At 42.4% G+C, this 24,093-nt stretch overlaps 1 protein-coding gene across 1 annotated transcript; it reads left to right on the forward strand.

Annotated features, from left to right (window-relative positions):
• Positions 1 to 577: 577 nt before the first annotated feature.
• UPP2 (uridine phosphorylase 2) lies at positions 578 to 23,471 on the forward strand. Its single transcript, XM_075117612.1, is given in 9 exon segments — positions 578 to 820; positions 2,666 to 2,783; positions 12,635 to 12,793; positions 17,498 to 17,615; positions 18,956 to 19,165; positions 22,211 to 22,344; positions 22,347 to 22,359; positions 23,065 to 23,078; positions 23,081 to 23,471. Coding segments are annotated over 9 exon segments (963 nt in total). The 5' UTR covers positions 578 to 794; the 3' UTR covers positions 23,252 to 23,471.
• Positions 23,472 to 24,093: the final 622 nt, after the last annotated feature.

Genomic DNA, 24,093 nt, shown 5'->3' on the forward strand with positions numbered 1-24,093 from the left:
TATTTTTTCCACACAATCTTTCTTCAGATAGATGCATTCCTTATAAATGTTTTGCCACACAAACATTTCTGACCAGCTCCAGTTTACACAAATCCTTGTGATCCAAAAACATCAAGGTTCTTCTGGCTCTGGCTGTCACATGTACCTTACATGCATTTTCAACAGAACCCGATGGAATTATGAAGCTAGGCAGACAATTTGCATTCTCCACCCCTTTTGTTTTCAGAATGTACATGTGCTACATGAGCCTCACGCTTGGATGACTGCCAGGTGTGAGAACCAGGGACCCTGATCAAAGAGTAAGTGTATCAACAGCAGGAGGTTAGCTAGCCCTGGCCCTTATGTTACCTCAGCATAACGATGGGAGGTAAGTTAAAGTTTGAAATGACAATTCCAAAATAGTCAATCTGAAGCTTTACCGTAAGAATGGGAGGTGAGTTAAGGTGAGAAGTGACACTCCTTCAGAAATAGCCAATCTGAATCCTGTAATACTGATCTGATGATGATCTACTGAAACAAATAGCAATGCATCTACAGGAAGAGGAATATTTTGCACCTGACTGGTTGAATAGAAAACATAAGAGAAAAAGTTCCATTGTTCTTTGAAATAACACTAAGTGAAAAGAGGGTATTTAACTCACTGCCAAGCTTCTTCAAATATTCATATTAGATCCTATAAATTAGCAGCTGTTGCAACAGAAGAGTGTTGTCCTTACCTGGTGTCAACCAAGGAGTGTTTTTCAGAAAAGGGGGAAGTCATAATATCCCTTTTAGCGGACTCCAGTAAACCCGTTATGACTGAAAGGAAGGGTTATGCTGGGTAAGCAATTGAGTTTTGAATTTGTTTTGATAAGATAGCTGTTTTCTTTGTTTTAGCTTTTATTTTGAACATTGAACTACACTGCTGTTTAATCCTCTGGCATTTATTATACAATCGGAAAATGAATGCAAACTGAAACTCCATTGTCTTATGAATCTCACTGTACTTTAAATGCAGATTATTGCTCAGTGATTTATCAAGATGTTGGGACAATATGGAAATCACAACTTTTGTTAAAATTTCAGTGAACTCCTGTATGTAAGATAATATAGAGTCAGTGTTTAAGTGCATTATTTATCCATCATTTCTGGGATAACTGTATTAAAGAAAGAATTACGGTTCTTCCCATTGCTAAGGTTAGTGGAAAATACTGACTTTTTTGCTAAACTTTATGGAGATAACAGTTACAAAGTATTTAAGGTTTCTAACGATTGTGTAATAGCTGCAAAAAATGGTTAATATTACATTAAACATGTCCAGAGACATGCCTTTGGCAAGACATAGAACGGTAAGACTTTCCCTAAACAGTAACAGCCAGTGACTGCAGTGGTAATACTGGAAGTGTGGGAATGCTGGGTCCACCTGCTGAAATAGTTTTTAACAGGAGCCTGAGCTGGCCAGCTGCTTAGAACCCATGAAGGGATCCAGCCACAAAGCCTTGGCAGAAAACTATAGGCAGATGCTGGCACTGCAGCCAATTCAGAATTAAATAAAAGGGCTAGTGGAGTTAGTGGGGAAGAAGTTGGATATGAATCCCAAATCCAGCTGGCTGTCTGGAAGGACCAACTCAGGAAACAAATTATTTGGAACAGATGCAGTATGCAAGCACTTTAATGCTGAATGCAACGGGGCAGCCTTGCCTCCCATCCTCCCTTTGTTTTCCTACCTAAATTGAGCCATTAGCTCTTTCCTTGTTGCTCTCTGTATTTCCTGATGTTTGCACTGGTTCTTCCTGAGGAGCTTTTCTCAGTTCTGACAGAATGGATTTTTCCAGCTCTTCTAGCTCTGCCTCTCTCCTCTTGTTTCTCTCCCTCCCTCCGTCCCTCCCTCTTGTGTCCTCACAGGTTTTCTTTCTTGTTCTTTCTCCTCTGTAGTCTGCCTGTCCTACACTCACACCTCTCCACTCACTGTATGATCTGTCCCCTTTTCCTTTAATTCCACCACCAGTGATACCTTCTTTCCTTATTTACTTCTTCACTCCAATCCCCCACAAAACTTCCCCACACTCTCTCCTCCTATCCCATCTGTCCTTTCCCCTACACTTTTACACTTTTTCTTCTCCTGCCGATCGTATCCTCTTCCTTCTCCTCTCGCTTTGCATTATTTTGGGAAGGAGCCTACACAGCTCACTCCCTTCCTACGGGGGTAGTGGTTTGCTCATGAGACATAAGAATCTCTCTGATGGATTCCTCTTCAGTCACCCCAGTCTATACCTCACAGGTGGTGGTACCAGATCCCACTCTCCATGTTTTATATCAGTGGCAGAAATCAGAGGCTCTCTAGTACAACCCTCCTTCTCACTTGCCAGTTTCAGTCACATGACCAATAACAGAGATCCAATTACATAAAAAATGTTGAGGAAAGTAGTGAGTGTGAAGGTGCTCGAGTCCCGCAGCTGCATCAAGGGGGCATCTACAGAACAGTAAAAACTGAATGGGAAGAGGACAAGCTGTCGCCATCCCCAGTGGTTGGGTCTATGACACATAGCCCTGATGTCATGAGCATAACATTCTAATAATGAATCTAAGTTACCAACCGAGCACTCAGATACTGTCTCTTGTGTCATGAATTCCCTTCTTTGTTTGATCTGACTTGTCCATAAAACCTCTCAAAACTTTTTTTCAGAAATGGGCTTGTTCATGTTAAAAACCCTCACTTGGATTCAATGGACGAAGATGTTCTTTATCACTTAAATTTAGGAACTAAAACACACAACCTAACAGTGATGTTTGGTGACATAAAGGTAAACAAAAAATGCAAAGGTTACAATAGCTCTAAATACAAATAATTTCCTTCATACTCGCCTTTCTTCAAACATCTCTTATTGTTACCTTTATCTAGCTCTGACTAGGAAGATGAGTTAAACGTCCCATAGGCCAATGCCATTCTCTGAAGCAACTTAAAAACCTGTACTGCAGATAGAGCAGTGGAGATTACCCTTCTTTTCTCAATAAAATATGTAGACTCAAAACCTAAACCTTTCACATACATAATTAGGTAAAATCCTCCTTGGTGGAGTTCCACTGACTTCAGAACTGAGAGAATATATTGACTTCAAAGGATGAATTTGGCTCATCGTGATGGTGATAGCTGTCGGTTCCAAGTCTACGTATTTTATTATTGAGGAAAGAAGGATGTGCTTATTGCTGCACGAGCAGCACGGATTCTAAATTACTTCAGAGAACGGCTTTCACCTCAATTTCTCAAGGAATTTCTACTCATCCTCTAGCCAAAGGTAAGATGATGTATATATGCAAAGATTCTTTCTGCCCCAAATCTACAAAGATCTGTAGTTCATCATATGGCCAGAAACCCAAACAAAAAGTTTTCTTTAATAAAACCCACCTTGGTAAAATCTAGTTTCCAATCTGCCATGACATCAGTGTAGTTACACAGGGGAGGAATATTTGGCCTGAAGTATCTGGCCATCATCTACTTGAGGCAAGTGACATAAGACTTCATCTTTCTGACTGAGATCTGAGGTCAAAATGCATCTTATCATGATTACAAATCTTTTCTGTTTACTGACTAAGGGATTGTCTACATGTGGGAGAAGGAGGTTAATGCACAACCTATTGCTGAGCATCAGGTAACACACCATACACATGCCACATAATAGTGTACATATGGGATGATGTATCCTCTGTTGATGCACATCAGTGTGTACACACGGCAACAGTTTGCTGTAAACTGAGGGTGTGGCATTCCCATGCTTCACTGCTGAGTGGTGTTTATTCTGGGACTTTTCTTGCTGTCTTGTGGGATGAAGAGCAGAAGCCAAGCTAGTTCAACAATTTTAAAAAGTCATGATTCACCTGCCTTTGCCCCGTGCTTCTTTTCTGGGCAGGCTTGTGCCACTTTTGAACTGCTGCCAGTCAACCTGGACCCAACAATGCCCTGCTCTGCTATGCTGGCAACCTCAAATGTTGAGGTTGCCAGAGGCTGCTTGGGCAGTATTTCAGGATTCAAAGCTGGATGAATTCGACTTGGGACTTTGCCTCCCACGCCTCTGAGCAGATGACATGGCGGCGGTGGCTCCTCCAGCAACAGGAGCGTCCTCAGCGGTGGTGGAACTGGGACATAGATGAGGATGAAGAGGAAGATACTGACCAACTGGCGGTGGAGGACTTGTTCCTTGAGCAGCTTCACAGCATGCAGTGTGGCTTCTGGGCTCAGGGAACCAGCATAGATTGGAGGGAATGGCTTGATCTGCAAACCTGGGACAGCCAGCAGTGATGAGAGAATTTCAGGATTGGGAAGGCAACCTTTGGTGAGAGACATGCTGAACTAATTCCAGCGCTGCAGAGGTAGCATGCCAATCTGCTGTGCCTCATACCTGTGAACAGGCAGATTGCAGGCTGCCATTGCTATCTGGAAGCTGGCCACCCCTGTATGCTACTGCTCTGTTGTGAATCAATTCAGCATGGGGAGATCGGTTGTTGGGGCCATTGTGTGTGATGCCATGGAAGAGGTACTGTTGCACCAGGTTATAAAGCTTGGTAATGCTTAGGAGGTTATTGATGGTTTTACATGTAAGGGATTCCTTAATTGTATTGGGCAACTTATGGGACTCATGTACCTGTTATTTTCCCCCGATCAGGGCTCAGGGGCATTTCTCCATGGTGCTCTCCAGGGCTTGTCAACCATTTTGGCAGGGTTACACACATAAATGCAGGGTGGTTTAGAAGGGTCCACAATTCAAGGATCTTTTGCCCCTGAGAACACTACGGACATTAATGGTGTGGATATTGCTCCTGGGAGACCTGTTTACCCTCTGCTCCCCGGGATAATGAAGCCATTCCCAGGCCACTTGGACAGAAGGAAGGAAGGAACTGTTTACTCAATACCTTAGAAGCATCAGAATGACAGCGGAGTGTGCATTTGTTTGTTTGAAAGGGAAATGGTGCTGTTTGCAGAATAGGTTGGAAGCAGCAGAAAGAAAACATTGCTTGCTGCCCTAAGAGTAATATGCGCTGCAACAGGACATTTTGGCTTTATATTGCCTCCAGGAGTTGCCTCTACATCTCCCTGTCTCTTTCTATACTGTCTTTGACTAATGCACTGCTTTCCCTGTCAGTTGCCATACTGTCCTTTGCTACTGCAACCATCTCCCAGAAAGCTCCTTGTCAGTTTCATTTTCAATTCTCAGATACTGCCTCCCCCCTCTGCATTTTTTGAGGGTTTTGGAGGACTCTGTATTGATGTCCATGAACATTTCCACAGGACTTTTCCCTTTTCTCCCTCTCAGGTTTATTCTGCTGTTGATAAAGGCCCTGTCCTTGAGGGTCTGACCAGTGCAGGCACACAGCAGTTGCGGGTATAAAAAAATGACAAACAGTTATTGTTCACATTCTAGAAAGGCTGTGATAGCTATTTTTTTAACATGTGTTTCTGCCTTTACCTCTCTGCAATTCTTCCCAGTCTTGGGGACCTTGAAGATGGTACGTGGTGTTTGTGTTGGGATTTTTGTCTGTGCGGTATATCTGTGTGGCTTTACCATTGTTCCTTGGAGGGTGGGGTTGAGTGAGGCGGACTTGGGAATTAAAGTCCCCTGCCTAGTTTTGCTGTGCCTTTTAAGTGCTTATATGGTATCAAAGGAGTTAGCAGGGTGAATCTGGGGGTGAGCCGTATAGTAATCCTTTCTCCTTCTCTTTTAGGCTGTCCTGACTCTGGCTGAGGTTATGCTGAGGTGGGTGACTAGGAGGCAGAGAATGCCTCTCCTTATTCAAAAAGGCAAAAGGCAGACCAGTGAGATATGCTGTGAAGTTAATCACCAAGACAGTCCCTCCAAAAGTGCTGCAGGAGTGGAGGGGAGTCACTAGCTATACCAGTGAGGATGGCTGTGCAGCTGTTCCTCATAATCTTAGAACAAAAATTGAGCCATTTCTCTTAGATTGTGATTAGATATCTCCCCTGCAGGCATGTAGAAAGTGAAAAGAAAAAACAGACAGGGTTCTGCAATGATTGCCTGAAGCATTCACTATTACCAGCTGAGGGAAGGAAAGGGAGATCGAAGCATGGGCATGTGTCTTCCATGGCATAGGCCTGAAATTGGTCAGTAGTTGGGGCTTTAGCATGAGACAAAGGCCTGGCCAGGGTCGGCACCATTTTGGAAATGGGAGGGCTTTACAGGGCTAGGAGGTTCAATGGACAATGTTTGTCTAGGGAGGATGGCAGGCAGGGACCATGGGGTTATCAATGGCCGTGGCCATGGGATGCCCAAAACAGAAGTCAGTGTAACAGTACAGCATCATCATCAATTAAAAGTTAAATAGTAAATCATTAAAATAATTTAAAAAAAAACTTACATGCTGAGTTTCCCTCCGTAGGATCAGTCTCAGTCCTGGTCTTGGTGGCTATCTGAGGATTGAGGTTGGTTGCTACAGCACAGGAATTGGGCTCATGTTCTACCTGGCCAGCATCAGGGTCCTGGATCCTGAATCGATCCTGGCTTTATGGGGAGATCTCTTTACCGGCCTCTTCATATTATACCCCAATGTATCTTACATGTCATCCCTATGGGGGGCAGGCTAGAAGGGAAGAGAGAAGGTGGCCAGCAGACTCCACAAGCTGCCTGGGTTGGGTGGTCACGCAGCTATGCAAAATCCTCTCCGGTTCCACAAAAAAATTGACAGGTTACATGTCCAAAGGATTTTTCCTATTGTCTCTCCATGTAATGTAGGTGCCCCTGAGCTGTTTGCTCTTTATCTGGCACTGTTCAGTATGCTGGCTTCTTGGAGAAATCTGCTGAACAATGTCCACAAAAAGGTCTTTATTCTGATGGCTGGCCACAAGAGCTTCCTGCCTTGATGTTTCTCTCCAGATAGTGGTTAGATTGGGGGTCTCAATGCAGCCAAGTGGCTGTTTGAGGCATGTAACGGGGCTTCTGGAGTATTATCACAGGTATTGTGATAAACTGGAATCTAGGAGCAAATGGACAAAATCTGGCACTGTGCCAGCTTACAAATGGGGTAGGGGACACTGGTCAATTTGACCCCAGAGCAGGGGAGGGCACACAGGTAAACAGACAGGTCAGTAATGGTCACAAAGCAGAGTGAGACAGCTGTTGAAGGACAGCCAAAGTAATTTGCAGCATTATTGCTTACACACGAACGCTTTCCCCACAGCTCTGCCAAACACCTCATTTCTGACCTGCAACTGTCCCAGACCCCTCTTTTTCCTGAGCACGGTGTGCGAAACTGGGCGATAGTTTTACAATGTAAACAAGTATCCACTAGAGACTGTGTTGGTGGTCTGAAACCTCATGTTACTTCTGACCTCAGCAGCCAGATTTGAAATCAGGTTGGCAGAGGGGAACATTTAGTTGCATTTTAAATGTAGTTAGATTTTTGAAAATGTCATTTGTGAAACATTGTCTCCCCCCCTCATTGTTTTTATGTCTCCAGCAGTGGTCAGTAATTCTTGTTGACACTACTGATAGAACAAATTAGACCATTAGCTACTCTAACATCTGTTTCTGCTTTGCTGTCTGTAGGAATAGTAACAACTTAAATTCAGTGCATATATTACACTGATGTTATTTTGCATTTACTTGGCCAGGAATTAATATCCAAGTATTTGCAGCTGTACAGTAGTGAAATCCTATAGTAACACCATATGTAATTTTTAATGTTATTTCCTATGTTTTTAGAACCTAGAACTAATCTGATCCTCTATAGTCCTGGCTAAAAGAAAGAGAGAGCCTAGTTTGTTCATTCCCATGAGCAACAGTCAGAAACCTAACAAATAACAATAATATTTTCTATTTATGTACTCTCACTGCACCTTCCATCTGAGGATTTCAATGCACTTTTACAAACATAAGCTTCACAATCATTCTGCGAGGGAAGTAAGAGTTCTTATTCCCATTTTAGAGGGATAATGTGAGGCACAAAAAGATTAAGTAACTTGCCTAGGAAGTTAGGAAGGAAGCCTGTGGCAACACCAGGAGATGTGGACAATATATCTTAGAAAAGCCTGAAATAAATAGGAATCGAATCTGAGTTCCATCCGCTAATCACAAAGCCATCCAAATAAACACTTGATACTCAGGCCTGGTCTGCACTACAAGTTTATGTCGGATTTAGCAGCATTAAATCGAATTAATTCTGCACCTGTCCACACAACGAAGCCATTTTTTTGGAGATAAAGGGCTCTTAAAACTGATTTCCGTACTCCTCCCCAATGAAGGGATTAGCGCTGAAATCGACATCGCTGTTTCGAATTAGGGTTAGTGTGGACGCAATTCAAAGATATTCGCCTCCGGGAGCTATCCCACAGTGCACCATTGTGACTGCTCTGGACAGCACTCTGAACTCAGATGCACTGGCCAGGTGTACAGGAAAAGCCCTGGGAACTTTTGAATCTCATTTCCTGTTTGGCCAGGCGAGCTCATCACCACAGATGACCATGTAGAGCTCATCAGCACAGGTGACCATGCAGTCCCAGAATCGCAAAAGAGCTCCAGCATGGACTGAACGGGAGGTATTAGATCTGATCGTTTAATGGGGAGAGGAATCTGTGCTATCAGAACTACGTTCCAAAAGATAAAATGCCAAAACATTTCAAAAAATCTCTGAGGCCATGAGGGACAGCGGCTACAGCAGGGACACAACACAGTGCCACGTGAAACTTAAGGAGCTCAGACAAGTGTACCAGAAAACCAAAGAATCAAACGGATGCTCCGGGACAGACCCCCAGACATGCAGTTTCTAAACTGAGCTGCATGCAATTCTAGGGGGGGGCCGTCACCACTAGCCCACCCCTGTCCGTGGACTCCGATGATGGGGTACTCTCCGCCATGCCTAAGGATTTTGTGGATGGGGAAGATGAGGAGGAGGAGGACAAGCTTGAGGAGAGCACACAGCACACCGTTCTTCCTGATAGCTAGGATCTTTTTATCACCCTGACTGAAATACCCTCCCAACCCAACCAAGCCAGAGAGGGGACCTCTAGTGAGTGTACCTTTTTAAATATAATACATGTTATAAAAGCAAGCGTTTTTTAATGATTATGTAACCCTGAGGACTTGGGATGCATTCATGGCCAGTACAGCTACTGGAAAAGTCTGTTAACGTGTCTGGGGATGGAGCAGAAATCCTCCAGGGGCATCTCTATGAAGCTCTCCTGGAGGTACACTAAAAGCCTTTGCAGAAGGTTTCTGGGGAGAGCAGCCTTATTCCATCCTCCATGGTGGGACACTTTACCACACCATGCTAGTAGCAAGTAATCTGGTATCATTGCATGACAAGCCTGGCAGCATATGGTCCTAGAGTTTGCAAGCAACATCCATTCTTTATCTCTCTGTGTTATCCTCAGGAGAGTGATATTGTTCATGGTAACCTGGTTGAAATAGGGGAATTTAATTAAGGGGACATTCAGAGGTGGCTGCTCCTACTGGGCTGTTTGCCTGTGGCTGAAAAGAAATCCTCCCCACAGTCAGCCATGCGGGGGGGGGGGGGGGGAGGAGGTGGTATTGGTGCTGAACTGCTTAAGTTTGGCTAGCAGGGATCTTCCCTGATACCCCCCAGCCAAGCGGTGGGGTGAGGGGTAAAGCAATCATCCCCAAGAATTGGATGGGGGGTTAGTTTGGTTTCTGCTGCTGCACGTTAACAGCACTAAATGGCCAACTCAACGGGCTTTGCTTGGTATGGGAGAGGAGGGCACTGCTGTTATGAAGGTTGTGGAAGCTGAAAGACTATGGCTTACCATGGCCACCTGCAAGCTGAATTCTGTTGCCCAGCACTACATGTGTGATCTTTAATACCAAAGCCGCAGGCACTCAATATAAGATGCAAAATGCAACCTTGTACCAAAATCACATGTGCTATGTAATGTGAATAGTGTTGTTCACCAGGAACGAGTACAGTCATTGTTCTGTAAAATGTATCTTTTAAAATACTTCACTCCCTTTTTTTCCTCCAGCAGCTGCAAATGTTTCAAGCCTCCCCCCTCTGTCCCAAAGGCTATCTCAGATAAGGCGGTGAAAAAAATGCACGTGTGATGAAATATTCTCTGAGCTCATGCAGTCATCCAGCACTGGCAGAGCTCAGCAGAATGTGTGGAAGGACACAATAGCAAAGTACAGGAAAGTGGCCAATAAACGTGAGGAGAGGTGGTGGCAGGAAGATCAGAGGAGGCATGAGGCAACGCTGGTGCTACTGTGGGATCAAACGGACATGCTCCGGCATCTGGTGGAGGTTCATGAACGGCAGCAGGATCACAGACAGCTGCTGGAGCCCCTGTTTAACCGCCCTCCCTCCTCCCCAAGTTCCATAGCCTCCTCACCCAGACACCCAAGAAGGCGGTGAGGTGGGAGGCTCCGGGCACCCAACCACTCCACCCCAGTGGACAGCCCAAGCAACAGAAGGCTGTCATTCAACAAGTTTTGAAGTGGCCTTTTCCTTCCCTCCTCCCACACCCCACCCGGGCTACCTTGTGAGTTATCTCCCTATTTTTATAATCAATTAATAAAGAATACATGTTTTTTAAACGATAGTGACTTTATTTCCTTTGCAAGCAAACTGTGATTGAAGGGGAGAGGGCGGGTGGCTTACAGGGAATTTATAGGCAACGAACGGGGAGGGTTTTCATCAAGGAGAAACAAACAGAAGTGTCACACAGTACCCTGGCCATTCATGAAACTGGTTTTCAAAGCTTCTCTGATGCGCACGCTTCCTGCTTTGCTCTTCTAACCACCCTGGTGTCCGGCTGTGTGTATTCAGCAGCCAGGTGATTTGCCTCAGCCTCCCACCCCACCATAAACATCTCCCCCTTACTCTCACAGAGATTGTGGAGCACACAGCAAGCAGCAATAACAATGGGAATATTGGTTTCGCTGAGGTCTGAGCAACTCAGTAAACTGCGCCAGCGACCCTTTAAACGTCTAAATGCCACACTCTACCACCATTTGGCACTTGCTCAGCCTATAGTTGAACTACTCCTTACTACTGTCTAGGGTGACTGTGTACGGCTTCATGAGCCAGGGCATTGAGGGGTAGGCTGGGTCCCCAAGGATAACTATAGGCATTTCAACATCCCCAACAGTTATTTTCTGGTCTGGGAAATAAATCCCTTCCTGCAGCCATTTAAACAGACCAGAGTTCCTGAAGACGCGAGCATCATGAACCTTTCCTGGCCATCCCAAGTTGAAGCTGGTGAAATGTCCCTTGTGATCCACCAGTGCTTGCAGCACCATTAAAAAGGACCCCTTGCAGTTTATGTACTGGCTGCCTTGGTGGTCCGGTCCCAAGATAGGGATATGCATTCCGTCAATAGCCCCACCACAGTTAGGGAATCCCATTGCAGCAAAGCCATCTAGTATGACCTGCACATTTCCCAGAGTCACTACCTTTGATAACAGCTCAGTGATTGCGTCAGCTACTTGCATCACAGCAGCCTGCACAGTAGATTTGCCCACTCCAAATTAATTACTGACTGACCAGTAGCTGTCTGGCGTTGCAAGCTTCCACAGGGCTGCTATCATCTTGGTATTCTTGCACTTCAGGGCAGGGGAAAGCAAGTCACAAAATTTCATGTGCCCTTACACTTGCAAAAGTTTTGGAGCCACTGGGAATCATCCCAAACCTGCAACACTATGTGGTCACAACACTCTGTGCTTGTTTTCCGGGCCCAGAATCAGCGTTCCACGGCATGAGCCTGCCCCAGTAACACCATGATCTCCAAATTGCTGGTGACCGCAGTTTTAGAGAAATCTGTGTTCATGTCCCCATCACCGTGCTGCTGTCGCCTCCTCACCTGGTTTTTCAGGTGGTGGTTCTGCATAAACTGCACGATAATGTGCGAGGTGTTTACAATGGTCATAACTGCTGTGGTGAGCTGAACGGGCTCCATGCTTGCCATGCTATGGTGTCTGCTCAGGCAATCAAGGGAAAAGGGCGCAAAATGATTTTCTGCTGTTGTTTTCAAGGAGGGAGGGAGGGTTGACTGACGACATTTACCCATAACCATCCGCGACAAATTTTTGGCCCCATCAGGCATTGGGAGCTCAGCCCAGAATTCCAATGGGCAGTGGGGACTGTGGAAACTGTGGGATAGCTACCCACAGTGCACCGCTAAGAATGTCGACGTTTGCCATGGTACTGTGGATGCACACCGCCGAATTAATGTGCTTAGTGTGGACTCATGCACTCGACTTTATACAATCTGTTCCCAGAAATCGACTTCTGTAAAATCGGAGTACTTTCGTAGTGTAGACATGGCCTCAGTATCAGCACAAGTCCAGATCCTTTAACAAGGTTACAACATGAACAATGGTTATTCTAGCTAGAATATGGGTTTTATAAATCAGACTTAGTCCTCCTAAAACACGGTGTTGGCATATTTTTTAAAAAAATATACAGTAGCTTTGTGATGGGGTTGGAATTATAAAATGCCACATGTTTCTAAAAAGAATTTCCATATAAGAATTACAAGACTAGATAATTGTGTTTTGTGGTTGCTTTACTTTCACATCTGCTCCCTTTGGGTATAAGATTCCACTAGAGCAACTGAGTGTAACATTAGAAGTGCAGACTGAGTCTTGATCCCTGCTTTAGCTAGAATGGTACAGATAATCTTACATTCTATTTCTAGTTTGTCTGTGTTGGTGGCAGTCCTAACAGAATGAAAGCTTTTGCTCAGCTCATGCACAAAGAACTTGGACTTGAAGGAGATGGGAAAGACTTGAAAGATATTTGTGCTGGGACAGATCGGTACTCTATGTACAAGGTTGGACCAGTGCTCTCCATCAGTGTACATACTTTACCGTGTACTTAAAATACTTCCATTTTCAGCCCAACAATAGCTGAAGAAGTTAGCACATTGTTTGTATTTCTTTTTTTAATGTTTCATATGGACTTAGCACTTCTGAAAGCTGCTGGATTGAGAGCCCTGGACACTGAATAGGGAACATACTATGAAGAACAGCATTGCAAGAACAGCCTCAGTATCCTGACCTAGAGGAACTGCCTCGTGGAGTGAGAGGCTAGTTAAGTCTTCTTGCCCTTCAGTTCTTGGTCTCTGTGTTGAGACTGCCAAGATGGGTTTCAGTTATGGTGGTAATTTTTTGTTTGGACACCTATCCACTAATTATTGGATAATCTATCACGTTAATTTTATATTGGCTGTCAATAAGCCATCAGATCACAACTTCCATGCACTACTGACCTGAGCTGGATTCAAATCTGTGACCTAGAGATAAAAGGCTCCTATCTCCCAAGCCATAAAGACCCCGCTTTTAACTGATGGGAAAAGTATTGGATTCTTCCAAAAAATTCTACAGCCAGCACTGTTACATTGTTCACTATTTGCTATTTCCTAGAGGTAGTGCATATAGAAATAACCGCATAGTTCAACAAGCCAGCAGGTTTAGACATTGTGATTACCACAGCAGGTAATTTTCTTCCATCACATCTCTTAGGCCTGATCTATGCTTAAAACTTAGGTTGGCATAGACTTAGGTTGAAAAATCCATGCCTGAGCACTGTGGCTACGCCGATCTAAACCCTGGTGTAGACACAGCTTCTATTGACTAAGCTATCTTCGCTTGGGGAGGTGGAGTTCCTACGGCAATGGGAAAACCCCTTCTGTCATGAGAGTGTGTTTATGGGGTTATAGAGGCATAGCTACAGCACTGTAGCTATGCTGCTGTAGTGGATGTAGACATGGCCTCATTGCCTCAGGGGTTGGCAAGCTGGAAATATCAACAATTCCACTCCCAGTCGCTTTGCATTTCTGTTGTGTCTGCCATCAGAGCATCCAAAAGTGCTAATTGATTAAACTTCTCAATATTCTATGAGGTAGGAAAAGGTAATTATCCTCATTTTACGGCGAGACCAAGGCACAGAGGTTAAGTGACTTACACAAGATCACATCTCCTACTCTCTAGAGATGCCCTGATTCCCATGCATGTGCTTTTAATTCATAATGGACTAATCCAGTGGCAAATTTTCCCTTTACCCTAAAAAAATTTTCAGCAGTTATCACCAGTAAAATCTTTGTCACTCATAAAGCTACATTTAAAATTTTAATAAGCCTAGTGAAAATCTGCTGTTGCTTGATCGTTTGGTTTCTATAAATTATTTCCCCTTACTTTCAATACTTGGACTAGAGCACATGCTCATGCCAGCTCATGAATTTCCCTTTTCCACACTTCTAGTACACATGTGGACAAAAGATTAATAGGCACGGAACCCTCTCCTGTTCCCAAGGATGCCAATGGGAGTTTTGCCATGGATTTCAATAGGAGCCAGATCAGGACTGAGAATTATGATTTATAAAAAAAAAGATTCTTATGTTTGAGTCATGTCATATTTCTTGGCATCCTGTGTATTCAATTTGCAAGGTCCCTGTGTTACAACAGAAAGCGGGAATATTTTGCTCAGCTCAGCAACCTGAAAGTTCAAGAGGTAAGATCACTTCATACCATGCCCAAACTATGAAATATAGTTGAAAATATTACAACCATTCCCTAAAAGCCTTACGGTGGCAATCTTATTTTGTTATTATTCTTTAAATGTCAACAACACTTTTGGCATGGTATAAAATCTTAATCCTGCAATAACCTACATATGTCATTTTACTCATCTGAGTAGTCCTAACTTTACTCACATGAGAAGTTAAGGAGACCACTCACCTGAGTGAAGTTACACACTTGTCTTTGCAGGACTGGAGCCTAAAAAGCAGACACAGAAAAGACAGGTCTCTGGGAAAAACAAGAGGAAATAATGACATTTTTATTTTTGCTCGATCAGTCTAAAATTCAGTGACAACTGTGACACTATCAGGATACAATCCTAATATAAGGCCTTGTCTACACACAAACTTATACTATTTTAGCTAAATTAGTTTTAAAACACACTGTTCGTTAAACCAATGGAAGTCTGTGTGTGGACAAGGCCTAAGACAAGATGTATCATGTGACTGAGCCAAACAATAGGAAATAAAGAGAAGAGAAGATAAAAGAACAGTAATAACTTCACAGTTTCATAGGCTACCTGTGTGTACAACTTGTCAATTCTAAATTATTTGTTCTTGTTTTAAATCTCCTGACCTAGACATCATTAGTTGACTGATATCTTTCAGGCATCAAGAAACCAGCCAATTAATGATGGCTAGGTCAGGAGCAACTTTCCAGTGTTCATTGAACACGGCATGATTCTGATGGTAAGTAGGATAAAATTTCTGGCCAATGCCCCATTAGATGATTTGTTATGAGTTGCTGCTGATGTCATGTTTTAGCAAGATGCAAACAGGCTCAGAAATACTAGGTGTATTTATAAAAAAACGAGGAGTCCTTGTGGCATTTTAGAGACTAACAAAATGGGTTTTAGCCCACAAAAGCTTATGCCCAAATAAATTTGTTAGTCTCTAAAGTGCCACAAGGACTCCTCGTTGTTTTTGCTGATACAGACTAACACGGCTACCACTCTGAAACCTGTCACCATGCTAGGGGTATTTATGAGATTTCTGCCTTGGCTATTTTTAATAAGAATAAAATGTTTAAAGCACTGACAAGGAACTCAGGCAGCCGTACAAGAATAATAAGAACACAAAAATATGTTAACACATAAAATGCAATAAAACATAATAAGACCATCTTCCTACAACAAAAAGAGAGAAGGATGGGACAAACTGCAAATGGAAAAAAGAAATGATGGAACTAATGATGTTCCCAGTGGACCAGAATAAATCCTACCCCTTTGGAAACACCTGCCTCTGGGTTTTTGAAAGCAGAACTGATTTACTGACAAGACAGATTTAGGGAAAGGACATTCTCTCTGTACTGACTTTAGGCAAAGGGGATGAAAGTAGTAGGAAACTGCAAAAAAGACCTATGGCAGCACATCTCAGAGCCCAGGTCAATTGGGCTTGCACTACAGGACTAAAAATAGCAATGTAGACATTCAGGTTCAGGCTGAAGCCCAGGCTCTGAAATCCAGGTATGGGGGAGGTTTTTGGAGCTGCTATTTTTAGCCCTCCCAACTCAGAGAACCCAGGCTCTGAGAGTTGCTGCTGCAGGGTTTGGGGTTGTGGGGGTTTTGTTTTTGTTATTGTTGTTTGGAACTGTGTGATGGGTAGTGCAAACATCACACTGGACCCGAAGGGTTTAAAAGGCAATACTGGACCCAGCTAGCCCCGCCCCTCCAGACCTGCTGAGCATGCACTGACTGAAGGAATGGGTTAAAAAGAGCTCAGAAACCGAGGCAGAGGGTGGTGGACAGGCTGCAGGAGAAATAAACCCTTTTCCAGGAAGTCAGACAGAAGAGTGAGCCAGAGAAGAGACTACAGAGCAGGTAAGCCCCTCAGGCAGTGCCTTCTCCAGCCACCATCCCATTTGAGAACTTGCAGGACCTTGCTCCTTTGGACTCTTGTGTTGTAAAGTGATTGACTGTTTGGATGTGGCATAGGGCCTGCAACACTGCGCCTACACATAAGGTGATCTGCAGCTATTGTCATGTCGGCTGCAGGGATACTTTGTATTGCAGCTACAGGGTATGGAAGAAACTGGACCTGTGATGTATTTAGGGCTCCATGGGGTGAGAGCAATTCTGGGTTGGTTGTAGCCTCTCCATTATTACAATAATCATTCTTATTATTTGCATTACAATAGCACCTAGGGACCCCAACTGATATTGGGGCCCTGTTGTGCCTGGCACTTCACAAACATATTATTATATTTACTATTGATTTTTTTCTCTTGCTATAGCACCTAGGAGCTCTAGCCATGGACCAGGACTCCACTGTGCTAGATACAAACACAGAACAGGAAGACAGTCCCTGCCCAAACCAGTTTTCAGTCTCAGAATAAGACAAGAGACAACAGATGGACACAGACCGAGGAGTGAAAGGAAACAATGAGTCAATGTTGGTCACCATACTAAGCAGTGGTCTCAGCACACCGGCAGCCTAACCATTGTTATGTTTTTGTAGGAGAGTTTTGAGGAGAGATGCAAAGGTGGATAATGAGGTAGATTTGCAGGTGTTTATCGGGAGCTCCTCCCAAGCGTGACAGAACAAGAGACAGTCCCTGCTCCAAAGAGCTTTCTATATGGCATCATTCCCTAATTTACCTGGAGAAAAACACCTGTGGGAACTAATGCTTAACCTGACACCGTTCATTCCTGTGGGCTCCAACTCTGTGCTGCCAACTCCGTAAGAGGATAGGGAGCACAGTAGGTGCACATAGAGTACCACCAGCGTACAACTTCACCTGGCGCCATGCTGTCAGGTGGGATCAGAGGGAGCAGTTCAGAGAAGCTGGCCCTGCACATGGCTGCCCCAATCCATGAAAGTATGATTCAGAGTCTGATGCTTCTCCCACAGAAATATCCCATTGACATCAATGGGAACAGGATACCTCTGGCTATATACTAATATTCTGAAGTAATTTTATAAATATGTATCAGCTTGAACAAAAATGATGATTAATGATGCCTTCATTTTCTTTCCTCTCAGCAACACGGGATGGGTATTCCTTGCATTTCTATTATGCTTCATGAACTAATCAAATTACTACACCATGCAAAATGCCATGATGTTACTATTATACGCATCAGTACTTCTGGGGGCTTAGGTGAGCTACCAGCTTTACTACTGCCAGATGGAAAGGATGTTTAATAAAACACAGCTAAGCAATAGGTCAAGTTATTAGGAGCTTTTCATATTTTTTATTTTTTTCAGGTCTGCAAACATCTAACAAAACATGAGATTTTATTTCAGATCAACAAATATCAAACTTCTAATGGCTGGTTTAGCAGAAACATACATTTTCATAATACATGATATCTTGAAATCTAATACATCTGAATAATACTCTTTTCAGGCACAAACCAGCTGACAGAAGTTTACTCTTATTTCCTAAAATACACACCCATAAACTGATGCCATGCATGGAAAGTTTCAGCCCTAATAGAACATCTTTCACTCAGTGAATAATAATAAGTATAATCAATTGTTTCTGTACGGCAAGCCCATAGGTCCTAATCAGGATTGGGGCTCCATTGTGCGGGGTGCTATACAAATATGAATGGAGAGACAGTTCCTATCCCAGAGAACTTACAGTCTAAGGATGAATGGAAAAGATAGGCAAGGAATGGGGACTAAGAAATCTCTCTCTTATAATGGAAGAGTTCAGTCAATATGAATGACCCCATTAACTTGAAGTTCGGAAAATATAAATTCAGATTAACTCTCAGAGAGGAATTGGAATAACTATGTAATGGAAATAAAGCAGGCCTGATCATTCAGTCTGGATGCAGGCAAAACTCCCATTTCCTCCAATGCGAGCTCTGACTGCATAAACCCTTCAGGATTAAACCCGAATTGAGGAGCACAAAAAGGTATTTTAACCAATCCATGGACACCTTAGGACTTCACATTTGTTACTCTGCTGCACCTCCATAGAAGGTCATTTGGAATGTCATGACAGTAATGGGACAGAAAGCTAATCTTCTGCTCAAAACACACACAGCCCCTCGTGAATTAGCTAACCAAGAATCTCCTTTACCTTTTAGGAGTACAGGGCCTAAGATGCACCGTTTTTCGGGGGGGAGGGTTAGGGAGGGTTAGAAATCAAAATAGATATGCCTGTCTTTTCACCCTAAGCAAATATTCATTAAAACATAGACAAAATCATACATACAAACCAATAGCTATATGTGAACTTTCCTTGCACCACCTATGTGTCAGAAGAAATAAATACCCTTTAGCCAGCATATTCCCTTTGCAACCCTTCATATCCATGCATGTGCACTTACTGAGTTTTACTTTGTATGTATTTGAATGGTTCTCTCATATATATATTTTGCTGATAAATATTCATATTAATTAAGATTTTACTGTAATAAATTAGGTTATAATTTAAATTATAAAAATTATGTAGCACTAACCTATCCCCCGTCCCCACTTCTGCAGGCATTGACCCTGGAACTGTTGTAATAACAGACATTGCAGTGGATTCATCTCTTAAGGCTCGGTTTGAGCAGGTGATACTGGATAATATAGTTGTACGAAGCCCTGAACTTGATAAGGACCTTGTTGAGGAGCTGCTGAACTGCAGCAAAGAGATTCATGACTTTCCAACACTTATTAGGCATACTATGCGCACCTATGATTTTTATGAGGGTGAGGAATATCTCTAATTTTCTATTCATTTTTTTTTCAAACATAAGACCAGATCCTGAAACCCTTGCTCAGGCAGAATGACCAGTGTAGTCAGCAGCAGAGTTGCCTGAGTAAGTACTGAGTAAAAAGCAAGGATTTGACTTTAGGATTTGACCCACCATATATTTTAGAGACTTGTTTACAGGTCAGAAACAGAACTACTTTCATAATATGTCATGCCAATTTGCAGAACCATTAACTACAGTGTAATTGGCCTCTATTGCATCTGTCACTTAGTCAAATTTTGTAACAACATCACATCTGCAAAGAAAATATTATTATAACAATGGCAGTGAATCAAGCATGACAATTCATTCTGGAAAACATTCACTCCCTTAGGAAAGTATAGAATTCCCTGGATAGCACTTCCTGCTGTCCCTCAGCCCTACTGAGTCACAGAAATCAGCATATACTCAGTGAATCTCTGAAAGCAATAGGCACATAACATTAAGCAGTTAAAGTAAATATCCCCTAGTCTATAATCTTAACATAATTTTAACAGATAGGTTACACTAAATTACTTGCTATGACAGGATTATAGCTTCAGAATTACCAAACAGAAGAAAAATGTCTGTAAGTGTATGGCATTTGTGTAAATAAACCTTAGATCCTTGGCAATATCCTGGAACTGTTTCCTTTACAAAATTAAATGCTGATTGCAAAGTGGATTAAACGGAATAAATGAAGAATTAATAATTGGAGGAATATTTATAAACCTTTGGATCTGCTTGCAAATGCAGCCATCTGTGTTTCTCAAGGCCATGTTTTACTTAAATAAAAAGCCATTTGAGAGGATTAACAGTAGGAACGACAATGATATTAAAAGGTTTGTCCGGGGTAGTAAAGTTACAGGTGTACATTGCCTGTGCCGAGGACATAACATCTAAGTGAGAAACATAAGCACAAGTGAGAAGGGGTTCATTGAAGATCAAAATTCAATTCCAAAATACTAGTAAAAACAAATCAGTGATGTTAGCAAGACAGGTCACTTACCAGGAACTGTAATTCTATGAGTCAATTGCCTGAATACATCCCTACTTGTAGAAATGTGCATATGCCCTCAGTTTACAGCCAGAACCCTCTAGAGGAATTGTGTCCACCGTTGTACACATGCTTCTGCACAGATCCAGACTTTCAGACCCAAAGGCATAAAAAGTGCTTCAACCCTCTGTATCCCAACTCAATTATTTTCCTACTTAGTCAAAAAATCATCTAAAGACTCAGAAGCAGGGAAGGTGGCTGGGCAATATGGATCCAGTAGCTACTAAGCAGCCTTTTTTTGTCCTTTGAGAATTGCCCCATTTGAAGATTAGCTAACGATAACAAACCCAACCCCGTTCCACGAAAGGAGTATTAACTGAATTAATGATTGCAAGACTACTCTTCCTCATTGGACATCAGCCCTACAAGCTAACTCAAGAGAAAGATGCCGCAAAGATGTGTGAATTGAGCTCCATATAGCAACCTTACACATCTCTGTTGCAGAGACTTTTGTAAGCAATTGTGTAGAGGCTGTTTCGGGTCTACTAGAAAGTTTCCGAGACCTGGTCTGCAATAGAAAATTAGCTCGTCATAACTATGTTGCTCAGGGATGTGAAAAATCTACAACCCTGAACGGTGGAGTTAGGCCAACCTAAGTCCCCATGTAGAAAGTGCTAGGTTGATGGAAGAATTCTTCATCGACCTAGCTACTGCCTCTTGGGGAGGTGGATTACCAACACTGACAGGAGAATCCATCTCATCGGTGCAGGGGGTGTCTACACTAAGGCACTAGAGCTGCAGCAGCACAGCTGTACAGGTTTAAGTATGGATAAGCCAAAGACCTCAATTAAAGACATGTAAAGTCACAGCAGGCTTGAACGTAATGAATGATTCACTTATTTTCGAAGCAAAGTTTATCAACCCTCTTGACTGGTCTCCATCTGCTACAAATAATCTCTGGGATTTGCAAAAAAGCTTTGTCCTTTCTCAACAGCAACTAAGAACATTTTGACGATAACTATCTAGCCTCACCTGCTAAATTAGGAAGATTAGGGACCAACAGTGATAGAGTGATAGATTGAGTCAAGTAAACTGAGTCATCCCATAGGTCACCTATCCTTACAGCACACTGTTGAAGGAAGGCTTGGTTTTTCAGCATGGATCTCACCCGCTTTCTTTGCAAATGTTACAGCCACCAGGAATGCAGCCCTTATAGATCATTTTGAAGGCCATTTCCTAACCTAAGTGCTGCATTATGTGGGAGGACGCGACTGCCGTCAGCTGCCCTGGGGACAGAGCAGTGCAAGAGTATCTTTGCCCACTTGCCCTCAGGTCCTGCATCCTGTGAAGTGGGCAGCTTGGCCAGATCCAAGAATCGGGCCCTTAGAATATTTGAGAGTATGAGTGAGAGTTAATTGTTTTTCTAAATTGATCCTGAGTCTAAGAGGTTTGGAGAAGTGAGACCAAAGGTGTGACCCCTGGTAGAAAACAAAGTTGCCAAGGAAAAATTCTCGTAAACCATTTTGATTTCCTATAATTAACCATCTCCCTTTAAAAAAATAAGTTAAAACTAAGATTAAAAGGTCTTTTCCATCTCCATTTTCTCCACATAATGGAAGGGGCATATGTACCTAATTTGTTAATCCTTTTCTAAAGCAACTTAGTATGTTGTAGATTTCATCTGCCAGAGCCTCACAGAGCTATGCCAATTTACACAGCTGAGAATCTGCCACCATATCTCTATGTACTTGTGTTATTTTGGTCTCGGTTTTGTTAAAACTTCTATAGTGAACTCAGCTGTATTTTGTCATAGTAGATTGGCTTTAAAAATACATGACAAATGGAATATGAAATAAATAATTTAATGATCCCTATTAAAATAACAATTTAATGCGGTTTTAAGTAGAATTTAGACAAATTCTGCCCTTTGAGAGAAACTGCCTGAGACTGCAGCCAGTTTTACTATGACTGTAAACTCCATATTGTATAGAAGGATGAGCAGTCACAGGTTTTTTCTCTTTCCAGGTCAAGGACAATTAGGTGGAGCATTGTGTTCTTTTTCCAATGAAAAGAAGTTGGCGTACTTAAAGAGAGCTTACAATGCTGGTGTTAGAAATATTGAAATGGAGTCAACTGTATTTGCTGCTATATGTGGACTTTTTGTGGTCTAAAAGGTAAGATTTCTTGTCACAATCCATTTCCTTTTCATGTTTGTTTTCGTACACCTTTGCACTTCCTAATTTAATCTACATATGGATTTGGTAAGCTCTGGGATTTATACAATGTGAAAACTAAAAATGTATTCCAAGCTTCTTTCACTAAAAAGTATATTAACACAAATCCAGTGGCTTCATAAAATGTTTACTTGAAACTGCTTGTTTAGAAGTGCAGTGTATCGAAAAAACAATTAACTGTTTTGGCAAAACCAAAATTTCACTCAGCCCAGCTCTGAAAAGTTTCCTGGCTATGTCCCTGTCTCTGGTTTTCTTTTACTGGCTGCAAAGATCACTTGTCTCTTGCTAACATATTATGGGGCATACTTTCAGTGCATGTGGTGCATGAATTTTCCAGGCAACCTCTGGCAATTGAGCTCCTAAGGAGCTCTCGATAAAGCTTAAAGATTGCAGCTGCAGAACTGCAAAGGGCGGGCAGTTATGATGACACTGTCTCTGCTTCTCCAGTATAGCTGCCCCTGTAAGTTCCAGGAAGTGCAGGTTACACCTTCCCAGGGAGGTATATTGAGCCCTTCATTTAACCCCTCCCACAATAAACCTGCATTATCTATGTGTGCTAGGAATATAGTCCTTTACTGCAGCAAATACCGTGCATATTTGGTGTATCATAAGTTACTTAAAAGGGTGTTTTTGTTTTTCTTATAGCTGCTGTTGTCTGTGTGTTGTCTGTGTCCTTAACCGATTTGAAGGTGACCAGATGAAGGCACCCCATGAAGTTCTAGTAGAATATCAGCGACGGCCTCAGCATCTGATCTCACTTTTTATCAAAAAGCATCTTGGGTTATATAACCAAATGGAATTACTAGACAATGCATTTTTCCTTAATAACTAAGGAAAAATATACCTTGCCAATACACAAAATGAATGTTTTATGTATTTATCTCTGTATATTGATGCAGAGGTAGACATAAATACAATGTGTAGTGAATTCATATATAAATGAAACCATTTATAAGGAAAACAGAATGAAAGTTCCAAATTGTTTCAATGCATAGTTAGTGAAAACATTAAAGCCAGTTATAATGTAGTTATTTTGTCCTATAAGGGGATTTTACGGCATACACATTCATATAAAATTAACGCCTTATCTATAAAACATATACTTTCCACATCAGATCCCTCGACAGGCATAAAGATGCGTGGAGTGTAATCACACGTAGCTTTAGTGGGACTCAGTGAACCTGATTTATAAGGTGCTGAGCATCCAAAATTCCAGCAGGGCCTGTGGGTGTTCAGCATCTCTGAACATCTGGCCCTGTAGTGTTCCAGGATCCAGACCTAGCTAGGACTTGGTTTTGTTTAAATTTTACATATTTATATATCTGAGAAAAGGTCTGAAATGGAAAGTATGTAAGTATTGTTATAACACAAAAGGGTAGGCCACAGAAATCCTTCTTATAGCAAAAATAAAATTATCATCATGGTGGAACTGTTCACTAAGTGGGTGCAAGTTTGGGCCCCAAGGTGATTATTTAGAAAGCCAAAATTAGGCAAACTCAAACCAATCAGCATTTGTGGCATTATTGTTCTTCATTAAGTTTCAGCAAACATAGGTGATAGGCAGCTTATAAAGAGAAAATAAATATTATTGATACAAATTTAATTTTACTGTAAATTACTAACAAGTCCTGTATCCTTCCTATGTGTTTGCTAATCAGCACATAGAAATACAAA

Source organism: Caretta caretta, chromosome 11 (assembly GCF_965140235.1).
Source record: "Caretta caretta isolate rCarCar2 chromosome 11, rCarCar1.hap1, whole genome shotgun sequence".
Lineage (NCBI taxonomy): Eukaryota > Metazoa > Chordata > Testudines > Cheloniidae > Caretta > Caretta caretta.